This window comes from Melanotaenia boesemani, chromosome 20 (genome assembly GCF_017639745.1).
Source record: "Melanotaenia boesemani isolate fMelBoe1 chromosome 20, fMelBoe1.pri, whole genome shotgun sequence".
In the NCBI taxonomy this organism is placed as follows: Eukaryota; Metazoa; Chordata; class Actinopteri; order Atheriniformes; family Melanotaeniidae; genus Melanotaenia; species Melanotaenia boesemani.
The window spans coordinates 22260286-22282200 of record NC_055701.1 but is presented as its reverse complement, the minus strand read 5'-3'; the positions used below and the strand labels follow the sequence as shown (position 1 = coordinate 22282200).

Here is a 21915-nt window from a genome sequence, read left to right as displayed (position 1 = left end):
AAAAAGGGACTTTAACAGCTTTTGTAATATCACAAGCTTAACTGAGACTAAATCTCACTGTGCAACTGCCATCTACTCAAAAGATAATTAAAATCAGAACTGGTTCTTAGACTTTAGACAAGCATGATAATGCAACGCTGAAAACTCCACATTGATCTAAAAGAGCTTTACAAAAGGTCCACCTTTGGCCTTTCGTGAAAAGAAAAGATTTCTGGTGGAATAAATGCAGACAGCAGCTGTACCATGATGTCAATGTGGGCAGACCGATCATGTGTATTGGTTGTCACTGCAGCAGCTCTGATTCTCCCTAAAACCATTTAAGTCCTGTTTCAAGCTTATTTTAAAGTCACATGATGTCCCTTCAAGGCGCTTCATCTGGTCCACGAGGTCCATCCGCGAACAATAAGAAATAAGACGTTTAGTTTTGCTGTCTTTGTTTCATCTTCCTTCCCCTGTACACCCGTTTTAAATTCCTCTTTGGATCTAATGTTGGTGACCAACAGACAGCACCAGAGGAATGAGGCAGCCCAGCACCAGAGCTCCCACCTCCACTTTGCTCAGTCCCTTCCCTCCATTACCCCCTGCAGGAGCATGGCTGTGGCCGCCACCCCCCACCTCAGGAAGGACATGGACGGTGGCCACGTAGAGGAAAGTGCCGGCGGAGAAGAGCATGGCGACACCCGTGGCGTTGATGTCTGACAGGGCTTCTTTACTGCTCTGAGGAAGGAACAGAGAAAAACAGAGTAAAACAAAATGCCCTGCAGAAAATCTTTCCAAACACACCCGGAGCATCTGATATGATGGGGCCCCAGTGCACACACCAATACGATGACAGCCTGTGTAAGGCTGAATAGTCCTAACAATTAGAGAAGAAAGCATGTTCATTGAAGGGGTCAAGTGAAATTATTAGGGTGTGTATCTTTTCCTCAATTTGACTTTATGATATATTTACAAACATGGGGAAAAAAACACACACTTCTAGAAAAATATAGTAACTACCTGACTGAGGCCCAAAAATGTAAGCATAGCGAGGACAGGCGCTGCCAGGGCGAACACCAAGAGGTGTTTACGGATGCGGTTCCGCTCAAGACCAGCGTGCATCAGGAAGGATACCAGACCAAATGCTGCCGGGGCCTGCAGGAAACAGAGCAGCACTCTTCATGTGTTCATACACACTGTTAAATGAAGCAACTGATAAACAGATTTCTCATTTATTTCCAAAAACACTCTGAACGCACGGTTCACCAGAATATGCTCAAATCAATTTTTCTAACAAAAATTTAAAAAAAGAAAGAAAAAAAAGTTGAAGTTCTTTTTTATGACAAGACAAAATATATTAACTATCCAGCTGTGTAAAGTGTATTTTTACACACCATAAAGTAGAAAATATCAAGGCAGGCGTTGACAAACACTGGTTGCATTGTATAAAATATGTTCATTATTACCTTATGTAGCATAATAGCTACAAATACAATGATCTGAACACTGGTCTGAGAAGTGGAGGCAGCAGCTCCTAATGCCACTCCATCAGCTGGAAACGACAGAGAGAAAAAGTGTAAGAAGGATGCCGACCATTAGCATATCAGTAAATCTCTGATACAAAAGGCAAGGATAGGTTCCATATTCCCAGGGATTATTGCAAATTAAATTACAAAGCAGGGCTCCAGATTAACTTTTTCCACCAGTGCTCATGTCTGAAGATTTAGGAGCACCACTTAAATGAACGCCTAAAAATCTTAATTTCTAATAAAGCTTTGGGAATAACCTGTCAAGTTTCAAAAAAGATAGCAGGGAACTCCTCTAATTTAAATAAATAAAAAAACTACACAGAATGAAGAACACTTTTACACTAAGGTAGAAATCTGCAAACAAATACTGCAGGTTAAAAAAAAAATTATCCATTTTATTTTCTTTCATTGGGGTTTTTCTCCCCAGCAAAACTTTCCGACTCTTCCTGGGGGATTCCAAGGCATTCCCAGGTGAAGAGGGATACATAATCCCTCCAGTGTGTCCTGGGTCTCCCTCTGGGCCTTGTCCCAGTTAAGAATGCTCCAAAGACCTAAATGAGGCAATCTTCCGTGACCACCACCATTACACTGTTTTTGACTGTTCACATGTTAATACACACATGAATACATTAATATAAAGCCTGCACAGTTATTTTTTATACATTGTCAATTAGCAACAAAATATTTAGCAGCACTGCAGGCAAGATGATAAAATATGAAGAGAACGAGCTGCATATTGATTAATATTGGTTCGGTTACAGTAATTAACTGTGAGAAGCTGAGCCCGAATGTGACGGAAGAAGTGAACAGTTGCTGTTCCTTCACCGTGAAGGAGGAAGTTATGAATCGCTGTTTTAGTGCTTTCTGCAGACCTGTTTGTACTACATTCTTTAAGCTGAGGGCAGATGAGCTGTAGCTCCATGAGTATCTGTCACTGGTTCGTTTATATCTGTGTTTTGTCGTTTATGTTAGAAGTTTGTGGTCAAGTCTGCAATTAAGTTTTCCCTGCAAATGTTTGACTGCACAAAAGGTAAATATATTGGGTTGTGTTAGCGCAGCATTTTTTTTTACAATGTACTGCATGAACATTTCATGGCAGAATGAGAAGTTATTTGTCTCTGTCAACATGACATTCGTTGTCCTTTTAATAACATCAGAAATGTAGAGCTGTAGTGTCAGAGGAGTGTCTTGTTCACACCTTGTGCCTCAAGTCAACCCTGTACTCTGACAGTCACAGTTAACAGGTGCATATCAAGCAATCGGCCTCATGCAAAGAGTTTTAAAAAATTAAATAAATGAAATCAATGCTAGAAGATGGAATTTAAAGCCTTGAGTCATGAAACAAGACTTACCAGCAGCGTGGACCACAAGACCCAGAGTGGTGGTGATTTTAGAGTTGACGACTCTTGCTGACTCTGGATCTAAACCAGGGGAAAAACATAAAAGACAAAACTTTTTGCAAACAAAACTGTGTAGTGGTGAAAAATTGCAGCATCACATGTTGGCAGGCTTTAAATCAACAGCTTCCAGAGGATAATCTGCTCAAATAAAAACTATCTCAGAGTTTAGCACTGAACGTGTGATGCATCTGGGTAAACATAATTTGCTGTTATACCATCTGGAGTATTTGGGGTCCCATACAACAAATTTTTCTTTCCATTCCTGGTTATCAAAATAAAATAAAACTCCACAGAAAGTTTCAGCCGCCCTGATCCAGCATTTCTACTGCTAATCTTTTACATCATCTTTTGTAATACTAACTAACCTTCAGTGTTGTGAACATGTGAACTGCCTATCTGGTCCACCAGAAGCATAAAGACAAAGCCAAGGACCAGGGACACGCCGATGCAAGCATGGAGCTGCTCGTGACTGTGCTCATGTTTCACGCTGGCGCCAAGAGCTGATTCTGCTTCCACCTTTGCGTCAGATGCTTCCACAACTCCAACCTGACTATGGCTGTGATGTCCACCTGGAGAAACAAAGACCAGAAGAGTACAAACGAATGAATGCGGACTGTTAAATTCAAAGTTATTCAAATTACTCTATAAAACCTGCTGAACACAGAAACCACCACAAATATTCTCACAAAACAAATATCCGAGTTTGACAAAGTCTCTAATGCAACTGAAATAAACGTAAACTTCTTGTACTTCACACGCTGATGAACTTTGTTCGGTTTGAATGAGACTCAACCAGTTAAAACATATATATCTGAAATATTGCAGTGTCTGTGTAAATGCTCTGCTTTTAATTGTCCTTTGGCATGTTTAAGTCTGGGCACCCACCTCAAAAATATCCAAAAAGATATCTAATATCAGCAGGAAGCTAGCAAGTCAATGAAAAACAGGATTAAACAATAAAGACACCAATCTGAACCTGGAAGGCTTTGTTTTCATTATCAAGAAATCCAAGGCAATGCCCAACAGCAAATAATGTCCACAAGGAAAAAACTAACAGCTTTTCTAATAATGTTTGGGGGGGAAAGGAGATATCTGTTAAAATTATCTTAAAGAGAATGAATGGCTCTAAAGGCTTTTGTCTAATCATCTTTCCTGCATTTGGCTGAATCTGAGCAGGAGTTAAATCCCTCAAAATTCACCCAGCTGTTTCTGTCATAAAATGAATAAACACTTGACAGAGTGCCATTGGAAGCCACTCCTCGTGTTTTACGGATGATGCTGCATGTTTCAGTTTATGACCCGTACCTTTTTTCCCCCCTCAGGTCATTCAGGTACGGGTAAATCTTAAATTTCAGCTACACAAAGAATGCAGTTTCAGAACAAGCCTGGCTTTATGCTACGACTTTTTTAGACACATCTAATCTGTCCTTTTGCTTCTTGAGGTTTATGAATGAATCTGAGACTTGAAAAATATGAGGCTATGATCCAGAAAGTGTAATCACTGGTTGGATGTTGTAAAAGAGTTTTTCTTTACAATGGGAAGGATCTTGAAATCACCTAACATTTCTGTCCTCTACAACTTCCAGGACTTTTTATGTTGCCAAGCTCTCAACTATGTTTTTTTATTTATAAGAAAGTAACACATTGGTTTGACCTTTATAAAAGTCCCAACATCTCTCTCTAGTTTTTGCAGGCCAAAATTCTCTGTGGCTGTTTGTTGCGGGTCCACTACAAGACATGCCACTCTTGCAACCAACTCAAGACCATTTACCAGCTTTATTTATATAACATAAAGGAATAACAAACATCTTCTGGGGGGGGATAATAGGGCCATCTCATTGGCTGATTGATTCTGATGATGAAACCTTCTTTCCTTAAGCTAACTGAACCAATCAAAAACCTTTTTGGTTGCGACACAATTTGAGCACCACAGTCAAAAGTTTAGCAGACTTTAGATAATTTGTTCAATTTTGTTATGAAGGTTAATAACCCAAGTCTGCCCTGTCAAAGCTGCCGTGTCAGCATTTCCTTTGATTGACCAGGTAATAGATGCATGACCAGTTATCAGATACAATGCACGGCCTCCATATTATGCCACTTGTTTTTGGTTTAGCTGCATTTACTTCAAATGTTGATGTTTTTAGTCCCTTTGAATAAAAGGTTATAATGTGGGTACTCGTTTTTCTCTAGTAGAAACTTGAGACGCACTTATACGAGAATGAGATCAAAGAATGATATTTGATATGATAATATTTGTAGCTACAGGAACGAGCTCTACCCTCAAGGATTTCTTCATAAAGTGCGTGGACTCCTTCAGGAATGATGACAGCAAGCGCAGTCCCACAAAGCAGCCCTGCTCCCAACACAGTGATCAGCTTCAGTCTCTCCTGAGCAAACAGATACACACGAAGGTTTAGCACAAAGCATGACTGTTTTAAATCGAACTGATTAGCTGATAACACTATAGATTTCAAATGAGATCAAGATTTGTGATTAAAGGCTCTAAACAGACAGTACCCTGGGTATAAACTTGGAAATGTGACTGAAGTCAGCTACTCAATGACTGTTTTCGGCTGTTTCTATACATGGTGCAAACTTACCTCTGAGAAGTTGACTGCCAACGGTATTGTCCCGGCCACATAACATCCAACCAACATTGCAAGAGACAAAAGACTGATAGAGCTAAAATCGTCCATGACTTCACGGTCTTCTTCGACTAATCTACAGCTAAGCTAAACCATTAAATCCAACTACACTTTAACACCAACTTTGACGGGAGCCCAGGGTTAGAAGCATACCCCAGAATGTAGCTTTTAGTGAACTATGCTATCAATTCAACAAACGTCACAGCCGTCCTTTGTACCAGTCCAGTTTGCTAACAACCACGTTAACTACCAGAAGCGCTGCAGCTCCTGGCCTCGATGGCAAGGCTAAGCTAACTAGCTTCGGTAATCACCGGGCTCTCAGTTTTTATAAATTAAGAACCACGGCAGATTATCCTTCGATTGAAAACAAACAATGCATGGCATAGTTTCCCTCGGGTTCAGCTGTCACAAATAATATCGCAACTTCCCGAAGTGGTTAGCAGCTAACAGACCACTGGAGGATTCTCGCTTGGTGCCGATCAACTACTTCCGGGTCACGGTTCAACCACTCAACCTGCCACGTATCTGCAAGTGTGTTGGAGAATAGGGGAAAAAGGGGGGGGATAACCGATGCAAATCACTTTTTTAGGCAATATAACGTCTTTATATAAAACAGATAAAACATAATAGTTGTTAGGATTTTATGCAAAATCATCTGCTAGCCAGAACTGCTCTATTTTTTTTTTATTTGGTTACCAAATAACTTCTTTCCAAACGCTTTTTAAATGTGTTTATTTTTTAATCTCTGAGTTTGGAATCAAAGTTGCAGTTTTAATTTTTATTCCTTGACAGAAACTGAATAAATAAACAAATATAGTTTAATATAAACACATTTTAAATAAAGACATTATTTGTTCTAATTATGTTTTATGTGCCCCTTTCCTTAAAATAGTTTTGTAACTTGAAATACTCATTTAAGTCTGAGAAACAGAACTGGACTGCAGCTTTGCACATCTCATGCAAAGCGGTCACCTTTATGGAAGGATAGGAAATGTATGTCCAAATTCAGCATCTCAGTGGTACCTTTACAATGCACTGCACACCATCACAGACGGGCTTTCACATTTTCCCTGATGACTACTGATACCTTATCCTGACTTGTTACTAATTAATCTGCTCTTCCAGAACAGTATTATTGTTTTGTATAAACTTTTTTCTTTGCTTCTCACAATGTAGGGGTTTTGTAGTGTTGGTTTCTGGGAATTTATCAGGAAAAGAAAAATAAAACACAAAAACTTTGATAAAAAATAAGTAAAAGGTGACCATCACCATAACATTTTAAAGCCATTTAAACTTGTCAAAAATACTTTGTACTTATCAAAATTTTCTTTAGAAAGTTGCAGCAAGCTGAAGAACTGTCAGATACGTTGCCCTCAGATATGTGTTTTCCAACTGCTCTGACAATTTATCAAGATCAAGGTCATAGATGGAGTCATAATGTCTTGGAGTGGAGAAAGCAGAGCAGCAGCAGAAATTCCTGGTTAAAAAATATACATATGTAAGAGTAAAACAATAGTAAAAATGTAAGGACAAATTTCTTTCTAGAAAAAAGCACGTTTATTAGTTCACACATCAGAGTAGTGCTTCCATAAATCACCAGGAAATCAAAGCTGAATGTGTCCAACCATTTAGAGAACATATTGTGTGCAATGCAACGGTCTCGGTTTAACAATGTCAACAAATGGGGAAAATAACAACCATGTTTTTACCATGCAGCATGTTTGTGCACAACTCAAACTTCTCATACAAACACACATGTACAAGCCAGCAGCTCCTTGCTGACGGAATGGAGGGGTGTATGGGCACATTACCGTCTGCTCCACCAGAAAAACTGTAGCAAGCAGAACTGAAAATTTAAAAATCTGTCACAGAGACGGAGTCTTTACTTCACCAGTCCAATCTTCTTGGCCTCTGTTTCATATATCAATAGCCTCCACATTTTTACTATGAAGACTTCTGCTTCTTCATCAAGAACCTAAAACACAAATCATTTAAGCTTTCATAAAAACACATTACTAATAAAAAGAAAAATTATAAGTTTAGGCTGCATCCTCTCACATAACTACTGCCCTAAAGGCAGCTAAGCGCCACATTTCTTAAGAAGTCCAAAAGCAAAAAATGAAATAACTAATTTAGTGTTACGCAGATTCAACCGTTCAAACCACATCCACAAACACTTACCATAGCAACATCATCAAGAATACCCTGAGGAGTGCTGTGCGCCATTACCTAAGGTATGGAAAATAATTCATTAGAATAAGTAATATTCTAAGCACCACACACTCAAGAAGGATTAAAAGCTGTTGAATATATTAAGAGTGCTTTATTTTTTTCCAAAAACAACCTAAATAAAAGAAACAGAATGAAGTCTGTAACTAGAAAGTAGTCTTGCTGTTTGTTCTCTATGTTAAATAAATAAATACCAACCTTTGAACAGACAAAGTCAACCAGAGTGGGCTCCTCCTCGCCAATGTATTCAATAATCTTCTTATTAATCCATGGCCTAATGCGACGATCCATCAAAGTCTAAAGAAGACACAATGAGAACCACAAATTACTCAATTCTCAGTTATGTGTCATATTAAAATGAAAACTTCCAGATTTTTTTTCTCTGTTTACCGAGTCAACCATCGTCCAGTCCAGTGGGTAGGAAAAAAGCTCAGGCCTGGCAGTAGGGATCTTCTCTATAAGGCTCTTTATGTGCTTGCGTTTCTCCTCAGTGTTGACGTTGCCTTTAGCCGCTGACATTTCTGCCCCGTCGAGCCCCAGACTCTTGTCATCGTCACCATAGTCCAGAGGAACCAGTTTCCTTTTGCGAGGCTGCTCATCCGTTTCATCATCATCAAACTTGTTGAAAACACTATCCAGAGTTGTTAGCTTCTTTCGCTTACCTGCATTGAGCTGACTGGGACTGTTGGTGGCACCTGGAGGAGAAAATGAGGAGGAACTCAGATTCAGCTCCAAACCAGCAGATCTTGTGTTCTCAGTTTGCTACTGAACTCACCCAGTTTTAGACTGAGACCGATCTTGGGCCGGTGTTCTTCTAAAGGCTGGAGCTCAGGTGTGTTCTCACCAGGAATGATTATGCCGCAAGGAGATTGGTTGCTAGGTGTGTTTGGAGTCACGTTCCCACTGCCAGAGGACACTGAGGGGGCTGCGGTGATTGGTCGCATGATTGGTTTAAGCTGAGGCTTGGCTTCCTGTGAGTTCTCACCATCGGGGTAGTCATCCTCCTCCCCTTCCTCCACATCATCATCTGAAAGTTGTTTTGGGACATGGGGTGTTGGCTCTATGGGTCTCTCTGACCCTCTCTTCTCCCGTTCTCGATCACGCTCCCGATCACCCCGCTCCCGATCACGCTCCCGATCACCCCGTTCCCGATCACGCTCCCGGTCACGCTCCCGATCACCACGCTCCCGATCACCCCGCTCCCTGTGAGTTTTCTCCTGGTTTACATTCTCCTCAGGCTCAAGTTTGAGAGGGGGTTGTCGTCTGCGCTCTGCTTCCTCCTCCATCTGTGTAAATGACATCAAAAAACACATTACATAAGTTAAAGATTTCACAGTAATGTTAAAAAAAAACAAATAAACAGACATGCTGCAAAAGAGTGCTTGAGATAAATAAAGAACAGATTTATGTCAGAAGAAAAAGGTGAACTCACCCTCTGCAGCTCAGCATCAGGGTCGGGGTGACCCTCTGCTAGGAGTCTTTGTCTGATCTCTTCCAGCTCCTCTTTCTCTCTCTTCCGGTCTCGTTCGTCCATCTCTATCTCCTTTTCTCGGTCGCGAAGTCGCTTCTGCAAAGCGCTGCCCCTAAAATGTGTGAAAAAAGACAAATAAGCAATGACAAAAGTAAACACCTCACACCTTTAGATATGTCTTTAGATAATCACCTGTAGTATTTTGGATCATCCCTGTCGTCGTCATAATCCTCAAGGAACTCCTTCAATCTTTTGGCTTCTTTCATCTGATTATAAAAGATAAAATAAAAGCTTGTAAATCTGCATGATGACTGCCTAAACCCAGTTTTGTTTGATCTGTGTGGCGTGCATTATGTTTACCATTTCACGCCGCCTCTCGTCCTCCCTCTCCGTTTCTTTGTTGTAGTCACGAGATTTCTTCCTCTCTCGGACTTCCCAGTTTTTCAGACGCTTTCAGAAAAAAGAAACAGTTTTGTCAGCATCCCAGTCAGACATTAATACAATCATTTAAACATAAATTTCACACTAATGAGAAGTTATTCACATACTTCCTGGTAAGCAGCTTCCTTGTCTCTAAGCCTCCTCTCAAGTCTCCGCCGTTCATAAATGTCTTCCTCATCTTCGTCACGGTCTCGTTTTTTATCTTCTCTCGTCCGTTCTCTACAAAAAGTAAAGCATTCGTGACGATGCTCATACTACTTAAGTTTAAGTAATCAGGAGTTAAGATTAGGAAAAGATTAGGAGCAAAATAACAACACAAAGCACTAATTTCACATGAAATTAGATCAGGCATCAACTCGCATCGTTAGCTTTGGTTTGGTTTTATTTACTTGCACACACTAAACTACAAGTATTTGTTCCACCTAATGTACAACAACACAATGACAATAAAGTCAAATTTACCTTTATAGAAAAGGCTTACTTTAAATTTTAATCCAGGAAACAGTTATTTAAGAAAAATCTTTCTTGATTCACATATTTGCCCTTTTGAAACCACAGGAAAAAACAGCTAAACTGATGTGACACAAATATCATTTACATGTTTAGATTTCTTTTGAAGTAAGTTGAAAGACATAAAATAACTGTAGAAGATATATGGACCAGTGAGCTGTATGCCATTAAAATGAAGTAATTTCTTTCTATTTATGTTAGTGGTAGAAAAAAAAGGTAGAAACTTTACCGATTACACTGGCTGGACGTATGTCAAAGATTGCAAACTCAAAATAGACGAGGGTAAATAAAAAGCTACATGGTCACTAATTTATTGTCCTTTTTAAGATGCTGAATCAGCAAATCATATAGATGAATGTGTGAATTTGTAATGAAGCAATCGTCTTAAGTGCAAATACTGTGCAAGAGTAGAAGATCTATCAAAACAGCACGGTGGTGAATTGGTCATATTTTAGCTTTCCAAGCATCTCAGCAGTGATCTCATGTGTCAAACCAAAATACCAAAGCCTGTAGTGGAATTTAATCCGACATCAACGCCCACTGACCTCGACCTGCTGCGAGCTTCGCTGGCGTCTCGACTCCTCTCTCGCTCTCGCTCCCTCTCCCGCTCCTTCGTCCTCTCGTGTTCGCGCTCCCTCTCTCTTTCACGTTCACGATCTCGGTCTCTTTCCCGCTCCTTCTCCCTTTCTCGTTCCCTTTCCTTCTCTTTCTCTCGGTCGCGGCGCTCCCTCTCGCGCTCTCGCTCTTTGTCTCGCTCCCTCCGTTCTCTCTCCAGCTCCAGTCGTTCCTTTTCTTTCTTTCCTTTTTCCTCCTCTAGTTTCTGCAGGAGCGCAACAGGAAAAATGGGGAAACTGTCACTAGGTGCAAAATACCAGAATACCACCACACTGAAAATACAAACATGTTATCACCACATGACAATAAAATAAATTATTTACATCTCCTGTTCTGGACAAGTTCTCATACTACCATGACTCATTCCCTTGGAGAGGATGGATGCTCAGAGACTGGAAGTCTTCCTACCACTGCTGTTTCCACCAGGAGGAGTGGTCCGCTGCTACAACAGGTTTGATGATATACTGCTCAGTCCAGGCTGCACTTATGTAAAATCATGAACTGCATTCATTCTTGACAAACACTTAATCTTGAGGTTTATATGAGGTGTTGCAGGATGAGTAGAAGTTAAAAAACATTACTAGAAAAACATTTCAGATGTTCCATCAACTCTTTTCAGCTCTGAAAACTTGTATTTTTTTCTTGTTGCATAGACGTGTTGAGACCATGTCCTGAGATGACTCCACTAATGTTCCTCTGTACATATTGTCGCTTGTACTGAAATGATTCGTTTGGTTACCCCACATATGTAACAGGGAGCACGACCTCTGTAGTGACAATGGGGTCTTTGGTGATGTCACATTATGTTCTGATGTAATAAGAGGTTATTCCAATAAAAACTCAGCTGTGGGTAAAACAAGTATTGGTCAAACCCATATCTGCCCATTTCTAAAATCAATGTGCAGTCATGCAGACGCTGATATGTGAAGGACTCAACTCGATGCACAGGACACACAGCAGCTTAAAAAGGTAGGTATCTGAAATAATAATACACTAATAAAGAAGGCACTCTGTTCTAGTGTAAAAATATTTTACACAAATTTTAGCTTTTCAGGATAAAAACGCTTAGTACTGAAGAATCTGCCAAGCCAGCTTTGAACCAGGTATACTCTAAAAGCCTGGTTCAGTGTTACTTGTGGGTGCCACACGATTTAAAACAAGTCAACAAAAAGCCAACTAGTGTAAATTAAATAGATTAACACCATTTTTTGGTTGTTGTCGTTTCCCAGGGCTCCATGATATTAGGGAAAACGTGATGTGCCATGACAATATGACATATGTATTTTAAAAAGACTCAATATTCGACAATATTATTATTATTATTATAAAAGACAATATTCTGTGCTAATCTCAGGTGTATTAGCGAGGCCTGTATTCAGTGTCTGCACCTGTGCATGCTAACGTGTGCATGCTAACATGCACATCTTCCACTGTGTGGAACGCAGCCCTTGTTAATACACCTATGTGGAATTCGGACATGTTTAATATTTTAGAAAAAATGTGAAAAGTTGTGGAAGTGCAGGAGTTCTTCAACCTTTTCTAGGATGCTAAATATCTGGATCAACTTACAGCTAAGTGCAAATTATCAGTAAAGTGAACGTCAGTATGTTTGTTTAGTCTTTTTTCTTCTAAATTCTCTCACCCAAGCTTACAAATTTCTTACATTTGGAAAGTTCTCACTACAGGAATTTATGTGGACATGAAATGTCAACCATTTGTCAACATTTTTACCGGATAAACATCACAGCATCTTCTACAGTCTCTTCTGGAGCTACTGGTGAGCAACTTACAGGTGATGAGCTATGGTTTCAGCTCTTCTCTGCCCCTACACATCCTACAGGTTATGTATGGAAGGAAAATCAGGTCAAGCGTAAAGTCACATCAGCAAAGAAATGTCCAAAATATGACAGTAAAGTAGTTTATCTCATTAAAGTTCACCTTCATAATAACATTTCAACTTGTTTTCACGTTTAAGGTTCAGACAATCACAACATCTCATTTTCTGGCACAAGGAAATTAGTGAAGCGGTCTTACCTGTTGGTGTTTTTCTGGTGTCTCTCTGGTTTCTCCAACCCAGTTAAAAAAAACCTTCTGAGTCAGACCCACCTTACCAACACTGATCTTATAACATTTTATACTGTCAACACTGTCTCAGCTTTAAAGCATTGAAAGAAAAATGTTGGAAAAGGTAGGTCTGACACCTCATGAGAGAAAAACAAAAAGGATGGAAGAAGTGCTCTGCTACCTGCTTTGCACCCAAACGCTATACTGGCTGAATTCTGTAATTTCACTAGTTTAGTGGCCATGTTTAACATTAACTCTCAAACTAAAGGGAGTGTTCACACAATTTTAATATGCTCTGTTTTTTAAAATTGGTTCTTATTAGACTGAGATGTTTTTCTACTTTATTCAGCCTACAACTTACTTCTTAAATTATTTCATGAATAGTCTGATCAGTACTACTGAAAACAAAAAACTATCTTAAATAGTCACAAAAGTCACTAATTTAGGTACAAAATGACAACAGATGTACAGTATATTTTTTTCATTTGCTATTAAATATATTTTCCACTTTTCTTTAGGTTGATGGGATGTAGTTTGCTGATGTTCTCAATGAGCGATGTTTTCCGTCTACCTGCATCTTTCTGCATAAATTTACAACAAAGTACTGAGGTCACCGAGGAAAAGATGAGATTTTAAGAGAAATAAAGTGAAAATTTTGAAAACTATTCTGGTCCATCAAATTAACTTTGGAAGGCGACTGCACACCACGTGCTCAGGTTTGCACTTCCTTGACATGCAGTAGCAAAGTTTATACAGATGTAGGCCATCATTCACTCAACAAAGCATCTGAAACTATCAATGATAGAAAGGCTGTGTGGTTTATTGCTAGTTTAATAAAAGGACCCATTTATATCAGCATATTGAGACATTAGTTGTGTTAATGCCTCCAGAAAGAGAATTTAATTTACAAAAAGCATATTGAGAACCATAGCACCATACACTAATGCTGGTTTGATATCATCTTAATGACTCATCTTTATTCTAGAAAATGTTGAGTTTATGCTCAGCATTTCCACTGTAATATGCCAACTTTTTTATAACTAGTTTTATTTTATTTTGGTAAAAGTATATCGAATTTATCCTTAAAATTTTCACTTTATAACATTTAAAGACATTACCACAGAGAGTTGGAAAAACTACCACTTCTTTTCTTTCCTTAATGAACCCCCAGTATTCTGTTGTATGAATTAAAGATTCAAACTTGCCTGAGTATCACCGCTAGCCCTCTGCTAATGCCCACAGTGGGGCATGTTTGGTAATCCTGAACATTAAAATAAAAAGGTAACTTCGCTCCTTGGTTCTTGAAGACTCTTTTCAAAGACAGCAAATGTCAGACGGGAAAAAGACTTCAAACAGATGAGGTAGGCTCAGGCATCACCAATCCAACACTTACAAAGCAGCCCTGACTTTCATCCCAGTGCAGTTTCAGAGACATGCACATCCTGGATCTTGTAACCAACATGTCGGTCAACAGCTCATAGGGGGCAATGACCCGAATGACCCGCACGCAGGTGGGCCGGTCACACACATGTGACCTTAACAATGCTCGTTATGTACACAACTTATAAGCCTTAAACTACCCACCAGCAGGTGAGCCGAAGAAGCCTTTTGGATATGAGGTGAAACATCTTCAAAAACCAAGAAAAGAAGTCCAGCTGCTTTTATTAAGGCTTTTGATTGACTTTTTGATGATCCAATAAAATACTTATTTTGTTCATTCACTTCATTTCTACTTAGCAGTTACTAACTTTACACTCCCATGTTTAATGATTTTATCCTCTTCTTATCAGAGACAGAGTAAGGACAAGAGGTTTTTAAAATAGGTTGAAAAGAAAAGCAAGCCCTTACCTTGCATGTCTTCAGACCACAGAGTGCTGTGGAGAGGCGCTCCCTGCTTAAATAATACTATAGGCTGCAGTTTAAACTTCTGCAGTGGTTAGGTTCAGTCTGGGTGTGTTGTTCAAACGCATTACTGAATATCTGAGGACAAGCAGAGGTTCACTGAGCTCCCCGACGTTCTCAAACGTTACTGAGTGCAAGAACAACACATTTTATTTCTCCATTATTGTTCAAGCACAAAATGTCAATGTAACTCAAAATCCAGCTGCATACAAGTAATGCAAATGTCCTGAGAGCCAGTTGCCCCTCTGCAAACCCTCCAGAAGGGAGCGCCCAACATGAGTAAAGAGGAAAGGAAAGATCTTACTTACATCCTATCCTCGCAACTTTTTCCAAAGCTGAGATTCTGAGATTCATCTTGATCTAGTCACCAAATGAACTCTACCATATTGGTGGGGTTTAATCAATAGATTAGCTTTAATTGGAATTTAACATTGTGTCCATGCACTCTGTCTGATTAATTTAACTTTTGCAGAGCTTTAACTTTTTGTTTCAAACCAGCATCATCAATAATCATAACTTTTCATTAGTTTGGTAATACTGATACTATAATACTTTACACATCTGCTGCTTCATGTTCTTCTACTGTTCTATTTCTCTAACTGATCTATTTATTGGGCCATTAGAGACTAGAATAGTTGACAGTAACAATATTTTTATGGAAGTCTTACAGACCCACATAATTTCTATCGAGTGAAGATCCACTTCCTACAGAGGGATTTTAATAACTAACGTAAGGTATTTATTAATCAGAATTTAACTGATAGATTAACAACAGCAGTTTGATACGTTACCTTGTGTGTGTCCCGAAATTTGCTGATCTCTCTGGAAATCAGGTCTCTCTTGTCATCCTCCATCTCCATAGCATTGATATCCTCCTTACAGAGAGTGGAAAAAGCCAGGAAAAAAAACACACCAAGTAAACAAAAAACTATCACAAGCTAAAACTCATCATAATAATAATAACAATAATAATAATAATAATAATAATACTAATAATAACAATAATAATAATAATAATAATAATAATAATAATAAACAGTAGATTTAACAGTCTCCAGTCTTTATTTTCATCTGTATCGTTTAAAACCTACCTCCTCTTTCTTCTCTTTACGTTTCTTATTACGAGGCTGACTGTCGGGATCCTGCGAGGGAGCGTTAAGCTCACTTGAATACTCTCGGATGAGGACATCTATGGCCCCCTTCACAACCTGGTCCCGATGCAAGGTTTCTTCATCAAGAACCTCCTTCTCCTCTTCATCCTCGTTTTTTGAACCATCGGTGGTTCCCTTTGTAAAATAAACCAGTTTAGAAAAACAGAAACAGATCAGAACTGAGGAAATACTCAGTTTTAGTTTTTAAGCCAACAGGCGAGCACTATACCCCATTGGTGCTCCTCTTCTTAGCCTTCCACTCGTCCAGCTGAGCCTTGGTTTTGGCATCAACCTTGACAAGCAACTTCTTATCACCTAAGAGCAACTCGTGTAGAAGTCTGAGGGCTCGGAGTGTGGATTCAGGCTCTTTATATTCACAAAACCCAAAAGCTTCCAGAAGTTGAGAGTAGAAAGTTAGTTTACATGATGTTAGAATTAAAAAAATACCTGATTATTTTACTCTCGATAAAACGACATGAAAACGTTACATAAATTTTAACTGTAAATCAGTTGTTTTTTTTTTTTTAAAAAAAGCATAGTAGAGGATAAAGCTCATTTTTACAACAATGATCATGAAAACAAATTACACATAAATAAAAAAAAAAAGGTGGTTGTTTTTATTTTTATACCACTAGTCTTTGGTGTGTCTGCAGCATTACATGCATTACCACTAAAACAATAAAGTTTAAATGTGCCATGTTTTTGTCCTTACCTTGAAGTTTCCCAGACGCTCCTTGGACCCTTTTCCAGCTTAGAACAATACCACATTTCTACAAAAGCCAAAGACAAAAATTCAACAAAAGGATTAGTTTTAACTCTCAAAACAGATGATAGTAAATAATAAATAAATATTTGATCAGTCAAAAGACAGAACTGGTGTGTCACTGCCACAAATATGCCTGGAAATTTCCCATGAGTAACCTGAGAGAAAACAAACTGAATTGCTGATTACCTGGAGCATACCGGGTTTAACTTTGTCCAATTAAGAAAGAATCGTTACCTACAACTCTTCCTCTAAGCAGCTCGTTGTTGCTTTAACAATTTGATAATTTAAGAGAAACTACCTCACAATAACCACCACAATGTGTCTATACATATATCCAGTTATGTGCGAACACATGGTGGTTTCCTCTCACAAGGTCAGCACTCAATAACCATACACTATATCGCCAAAAGTGTTCACTCACCCAGCTCAAAGATTTTCATTTTGTCTTCTTATTTCAGTGACATAAGTTTTTTCTTTTTTTTGTCACCTGCATCCAACGTTTTAATTTGTTTTCCTCTGATCCAACAATCACTAAACCATCCAATTAATTGAAATCAGGAGTTCCAATCACTTCTATGGCCACAGGTGTATAAAAATTAAGCACCGAGGCACGGTGACTGTTTCTAAAAACATTTGTGAAGGAATGGGTCACTCTCAGGAGCTCAGTGAATTCCAGCGTGATACTGTGATTGGATGCCAACTGTGTAATAAGTCGAGTCATGATGCCCATGACCACCGTGGAGAAAGATGGGTTCGGTAATTAATTAAAGTGCTAGACACCAGGTACGAGCTCCCAGGCAGAATTTTTTTTCTCAAACTGCTCTGCCCCAGCTTTATGAAGAGTGTTGTGGGAAGCTTGACAATGCGCTGAGGGAAGTTAAACATTTTGCAACTACTGCTGACCTCCAGCTGAACCTCGGAGCTATACATGAGCCTTACCATTCATTATGTTGATGAGGAGCGGGCACTTCAAAGCAAATGCGAAAAAACAGTGTACTTTCCGGAGGACCATACTGCCAAAACAATCAGCCAAGGGGTGGAGCAGGGGTGTCCAGCTCCTGGTCATAAAGGGGCCAAAATCCTGCAGGTTTGTCACGTTTCCCTGCTCCAACACACCTGACTTAAATTAATGAGTCATTGTACAGAACTTGATAGGTACTGGATCTATTTAATTTAAGTCAGGTGTGTTGAAGCAGGGACACAATGAAAACATGCAGGCCAGTGACCCTCAAGGAGCGACTTTGGACACTTAGAGCTTTTTTTTTTTTAAATATGTCCTCTTTTCTGGTAACATGACCCTACTCTCGTCTGACTTACAGACGCTCAGTGAGATCTTAGAATATATCCACACAACTGCATGCCTGTGTTGCCTCCGTCTATAATCATCTTCTCTTGCCGAGATAATGTCAAATTCAGATGTTTTTATTCACCAGTGTGGATTACATTTACCTGTAAAGTCTTTGGTGGCATATTACCGCTCACATTAGCAGCTAACGCTAAGACCGTGAGCTCTCACATTAGCATTAGAGCAATTCCCTGCTCCCAACTTTGTGGGAACAGTTTGGGAATGACCCTTTCCTTTTTCAACATGACAGTGCACCAGTGCACAAAGCAAGGTCCATAAAGACATGGATGACTGAGTTTGGTGTGAATAAATTTGATTGGTAACAATAATAATTTGTAAGTCATTTTAACTGTTTATTTTAATTGTTAATTGTTGTAATTGATACTTTAGTTGTAACTGATACTTTTTGCTGCCTCTTGGCCAGGACTCCCTTCCCAGAGTTTTTTAATCTCAATGGGACTTCCTGGTTAAATAAAGGTTAAATAAATAAATAAAATTGCCCAGCACAGAGTCCTGACCTCAACCCGACAGAACATCTTTATGATGAATTAGAGTGGAAGCTGAGAGCCAGGCCTTCCTGTCCAACATCACTAGCTTCGCAAAATAAAAGCGATATTTCTAACATTTCGATAAAGTGCAGTTGTGATTTGCAGGTGTTTCCATTGAATGGTGTTCAGAGCATTAGCCTTTATTCTGGTAAAATCTCGTCCTGCGAGACACCACTTTAAGAACAGAGATTTCTAAATCTTTGTAAAACTCTTGCATTTCGCCGTTGTTATCAAGGATGACGATTATAATTTTTTCTTTAATTATTAGCAAAAAGATTTCTGTCTCCTCTTGCGTCTATTCAGACAGCGGCATCTCTATTTTAAATGAACTGATCATCTGCGAGGAAAGTGTTTTCATTACACTTTTGCGATATAGTTCTATATCGACATGTCTGATGAACCACCTTATGACAGTAAAAACTTTTTAGCGATATGTGGCGTTTTTTTCGAAATGTAGGTGTTTCCATTACAGTTTTTTTATTGTGATATTTAGCTTTTGCGCAATTCTAGGGGTAATGAATCGCACCTACTGTCTGACCTCACAAATGCGCTTCTGGAGGAATGGGGAAAATTTCCAATAAACACACTCCTGAACCTTGTGGAAAGCTGTTATAGCTTCAAAGGGTGGGCCAACGTCATACAGAACTGATCTGATTAAGAATGGGATGTCTATTAAGTTCATACGAGAGTCAAGGCAGGTGAGCCAATACTTTTGACAATATAGTGTATTTCATTTCATATGGACCACTCACCGCTAGAAGCTGTCTGACCAGCATATCAGATGCCTTTTCAGAGATGTTCCCCACAAATACTGTGGTAGTGGGGCCCCCACCATCCTCCAAATCCTTGACTCTGATGGTGCCAGGTTCTTTGTTTGTAGTAATTGGTTTCTGTGCTACAGCAACTGTTGTTGGGACCAGAACCTGAAACATAAATGCAAATATAGTATTTAGTGCAACACATAATCAAACTGAAAAACAAAATAAATACTTGAGCAAAACTTTGTTGTTAATATGTAAAACTTATGCTTGTGTAGGTGTGGGCTGACTCCTGTTTCAAACTCACCGTGGGTGCAGGGGTCACTACACCCATGTGAACTGGGATCATGGGAGTACCTGATAAAAGAAATTTAAAAATGCCACTTAGTATATATACACTGAGTCACATAACCATTGAGAATTTATATTATATTGATGAAGACCACCACATAAACCAAGTTAACCTCACTATGATCACAAGAGCCAATTACTTGTCTGTAGGACGAATTACCAGTTTTACAGACCAATTTTGTATCTTGTGTTTAGCTGGAACCTGTACTACACATCCAATCACTCACAGATATCTAAAAGTTTGCTGTAAATTAAAAATGACATTAACAGATATCCCAAACCCTTCCCTCCCGCAGGACTGGTATACAAACACAACTGTCATGTGATATGGCATCGCCACTTTTTAGTACCTGGCGGAACAACTGGAGCAAAGCCTGCATACTGTGGAGGGGGTATTCTGGGGGGTAACTGTGGGATACCAATCTGTGGGCGGTTGAGTGGAGGAGGGTATGACATCCTGAAGAAAACCTAGAAAAGAAAGACGAAAATGTTTAACAGGAGACCACGGGGTCGTTGTTTACGAGTTCGTTGCGTAAATAACTATATGTATCATAATATAATTCTAATATTAATCATACAAATAACTGATAACACGAGATAACAAGCAAGTGGGATACCTGCTCAGTTGGAAACTCAGCTACCTAAACTAGCTAAATTAGCTCGTGTCAGCTAGCTCTGTGGCCTTGCTAGTTCATATTAGCTCCAGCGGTCATAAACTGATTTACCTACCTACAGTCAAGAGTAAAATAAAAAAAAAACACCTAATAAAGCGGTCGTTTCTCAACATAAAAGTCCATCAAACACTGTACAGAAGAACGTAACAGTAATTATCAACGTTATATTTGACACCGGTGCTCGACAGGAACCCCAATGATTATTAAGAAAAAAAGGAGGACCTTTTCTTTTCGAAATGAATCATGGGATAGCTCAGCTTGCGGTTGTTTTTATTACCCTAAATTTAGTCTTTCAGGCTGTCACTCGTGCCCAAAGACTGTATATAGCTCGTGCCTTCTGGAAAAGAGGAGTCAGAAACAACTTATCATATGTTGTGCAGTATTTTGATAATTTGAAGCAAAATTACATTATGACGATTTAACTGGTTATTAGATTCATTCATTCATTCATTCATTCATTCATTCATTCATTTCTTACCTTTTGCTGTGTTGTTTCTTGTTTTACCCCAAGGTTTTTTTTAACAAACCTTTTTTTTCTTTTAATATTTTTTGGTTGATATGAAATACAAATATATTTTAATATAAATTTGATGTCCATCAAAGCCTCTCATTCATAAATAAAATGAAACTATACCTTGATGTAAATGCAGTCCGTACGCTGCTCTTTGGTACTCCTATACTTCACATATTGTGTTGAAGTGTGGGGAAATAGCTACCAATACACAATTAATTCATGAGTTATTCTACAGAAATGAACAGTCTGGATTATTCACAAGTTTGGGTTTCTAGAGCCCACTCATAATCAGTTTATTCAATCCAAACAGTTAAAAATCAATGATCTTGCAAAGTATTATACATTCATAACTATTCAAAGGATTTAACAATTTGCTACCCATTAATATACAAAATATTTTCACAATTTGTGAGCATTCTTATAAATTTAGAGGACATGGGGATTTTGCATTACCTAAATTTCGAACATTCAGCGTTTTTGTGTGTCTGTATGTGGAGTGAAACAGTCTGGATATCCATCACAAGCAAAGTCCCAATATCTATAGATTTAAACTGCTATGTAAACATATGATTTGGTCACAGTATAAGGATGGACCTGTTCTTTTCCGTTATTGGTATTTTCATTTTTATCTTGTTGATATGTAATTATCATTTAATATAATAGTTATAATATCATATAATAGTTGATTGTTACTTTTGGTTACATCACTGTGAATGTACATTGCTATTTTTCATATATTTTGGTTAATTTACATTATATTTTATTTTTCTCATATTTGATAAATACTGTAAATACTGTCGAATAAGTTTTTGTAATCTGGTTATTGTCCTGGTTTGAGGTTTGAGAAACAGATGTGAGTATTATAACTTATTATATAAAGCTGGGGTGGGATTAAATAAGTTCTCTTCTTCCCACTCCTTTTCAAGAATTAGGATGTAAAATAAATGCCTAACTAACTAACTGAATGAATGAATGAATGAATAAATGAATGAATGAATGATATATATCTATATATATATATAT

The 21915-nt window shown here is 38.6% G+C and overlaps 2 protein-coding genes across 5 annotated transcripts; both read right to left on the bottom strand.

Moving 5' to 3' along the window:
* On the bottom strand, positions 1-6061 carry slc39a9 (solute carrier family 39 member 9). The gene is made up of 7 exons (XM_041971504.1): positions 5509-6061; positions 5187-5295; positions 3274-3477; positions 2861-2929; positions 1446-1531; positions 1000-1134; positions 1-717 (listed from the first exon to the last, which is right to left on the bottom strand). Exons 1-7 carry the CDS (start codon positions 5602-5604, stop codon positions 484-486), a joined length of 933 nt encoding a protein of 310 aa, XP_041827438.1. The 5' UTR covers positions 5605-6061; the 3' UTR covers positions 1-483.
* Positions 6062-7091: 1030 nt separating this feature from the next.
* On the bottom strand, positions 7092-20592 carry rbm25a (RNA binding motif protein 25a). Of its 4 annotated transcripts, none has more exons than XM_041971495.1 (18): positions 20434-20592; positions 20055-20172; positions 19661-19710; positions 19348-19518; positions 16649-16706; positions 16166-16326; positions 15877-16071; positions 15577-15660; positions 10750-11024; positions 9802-9913; positions 9614-9703; positions 9446-9519; positions 9215-9365; positions 8558-9068; positions 8173-8477; positions 7981-8079; positions 7735-7782; positions 7092-7528 (listed from the first exon to the last, which is right to left on the bottom strand). In XM_041971495.1, exons 2-18 carry the CDS (start codon positions 20158-20160, stop codon positions 7436-7438), a joined length of 2583 nt encoding a protein of 860 aa, XP_041827429.1. In that variant the 5' UTR covers positions 20161-20172; positions 20434-20592; the 3' UTR covers positions 7092-7435. The 4 variants fall into 4 exon arrangements, with proteins under 4 accessions (XP_041827429.1, XP_041827431.1, XP_041827433.1 ...); XM_041971497.1 differs by having other exon boundaries at positions 20466-20584; XM_041971499.1 differs by lacking the exon at positions 20434-20592 and adding an exon at positions 20326-20419.
* Between the last annotated feature and the right edge of the window lie 1323 nt (positions 20593-21915).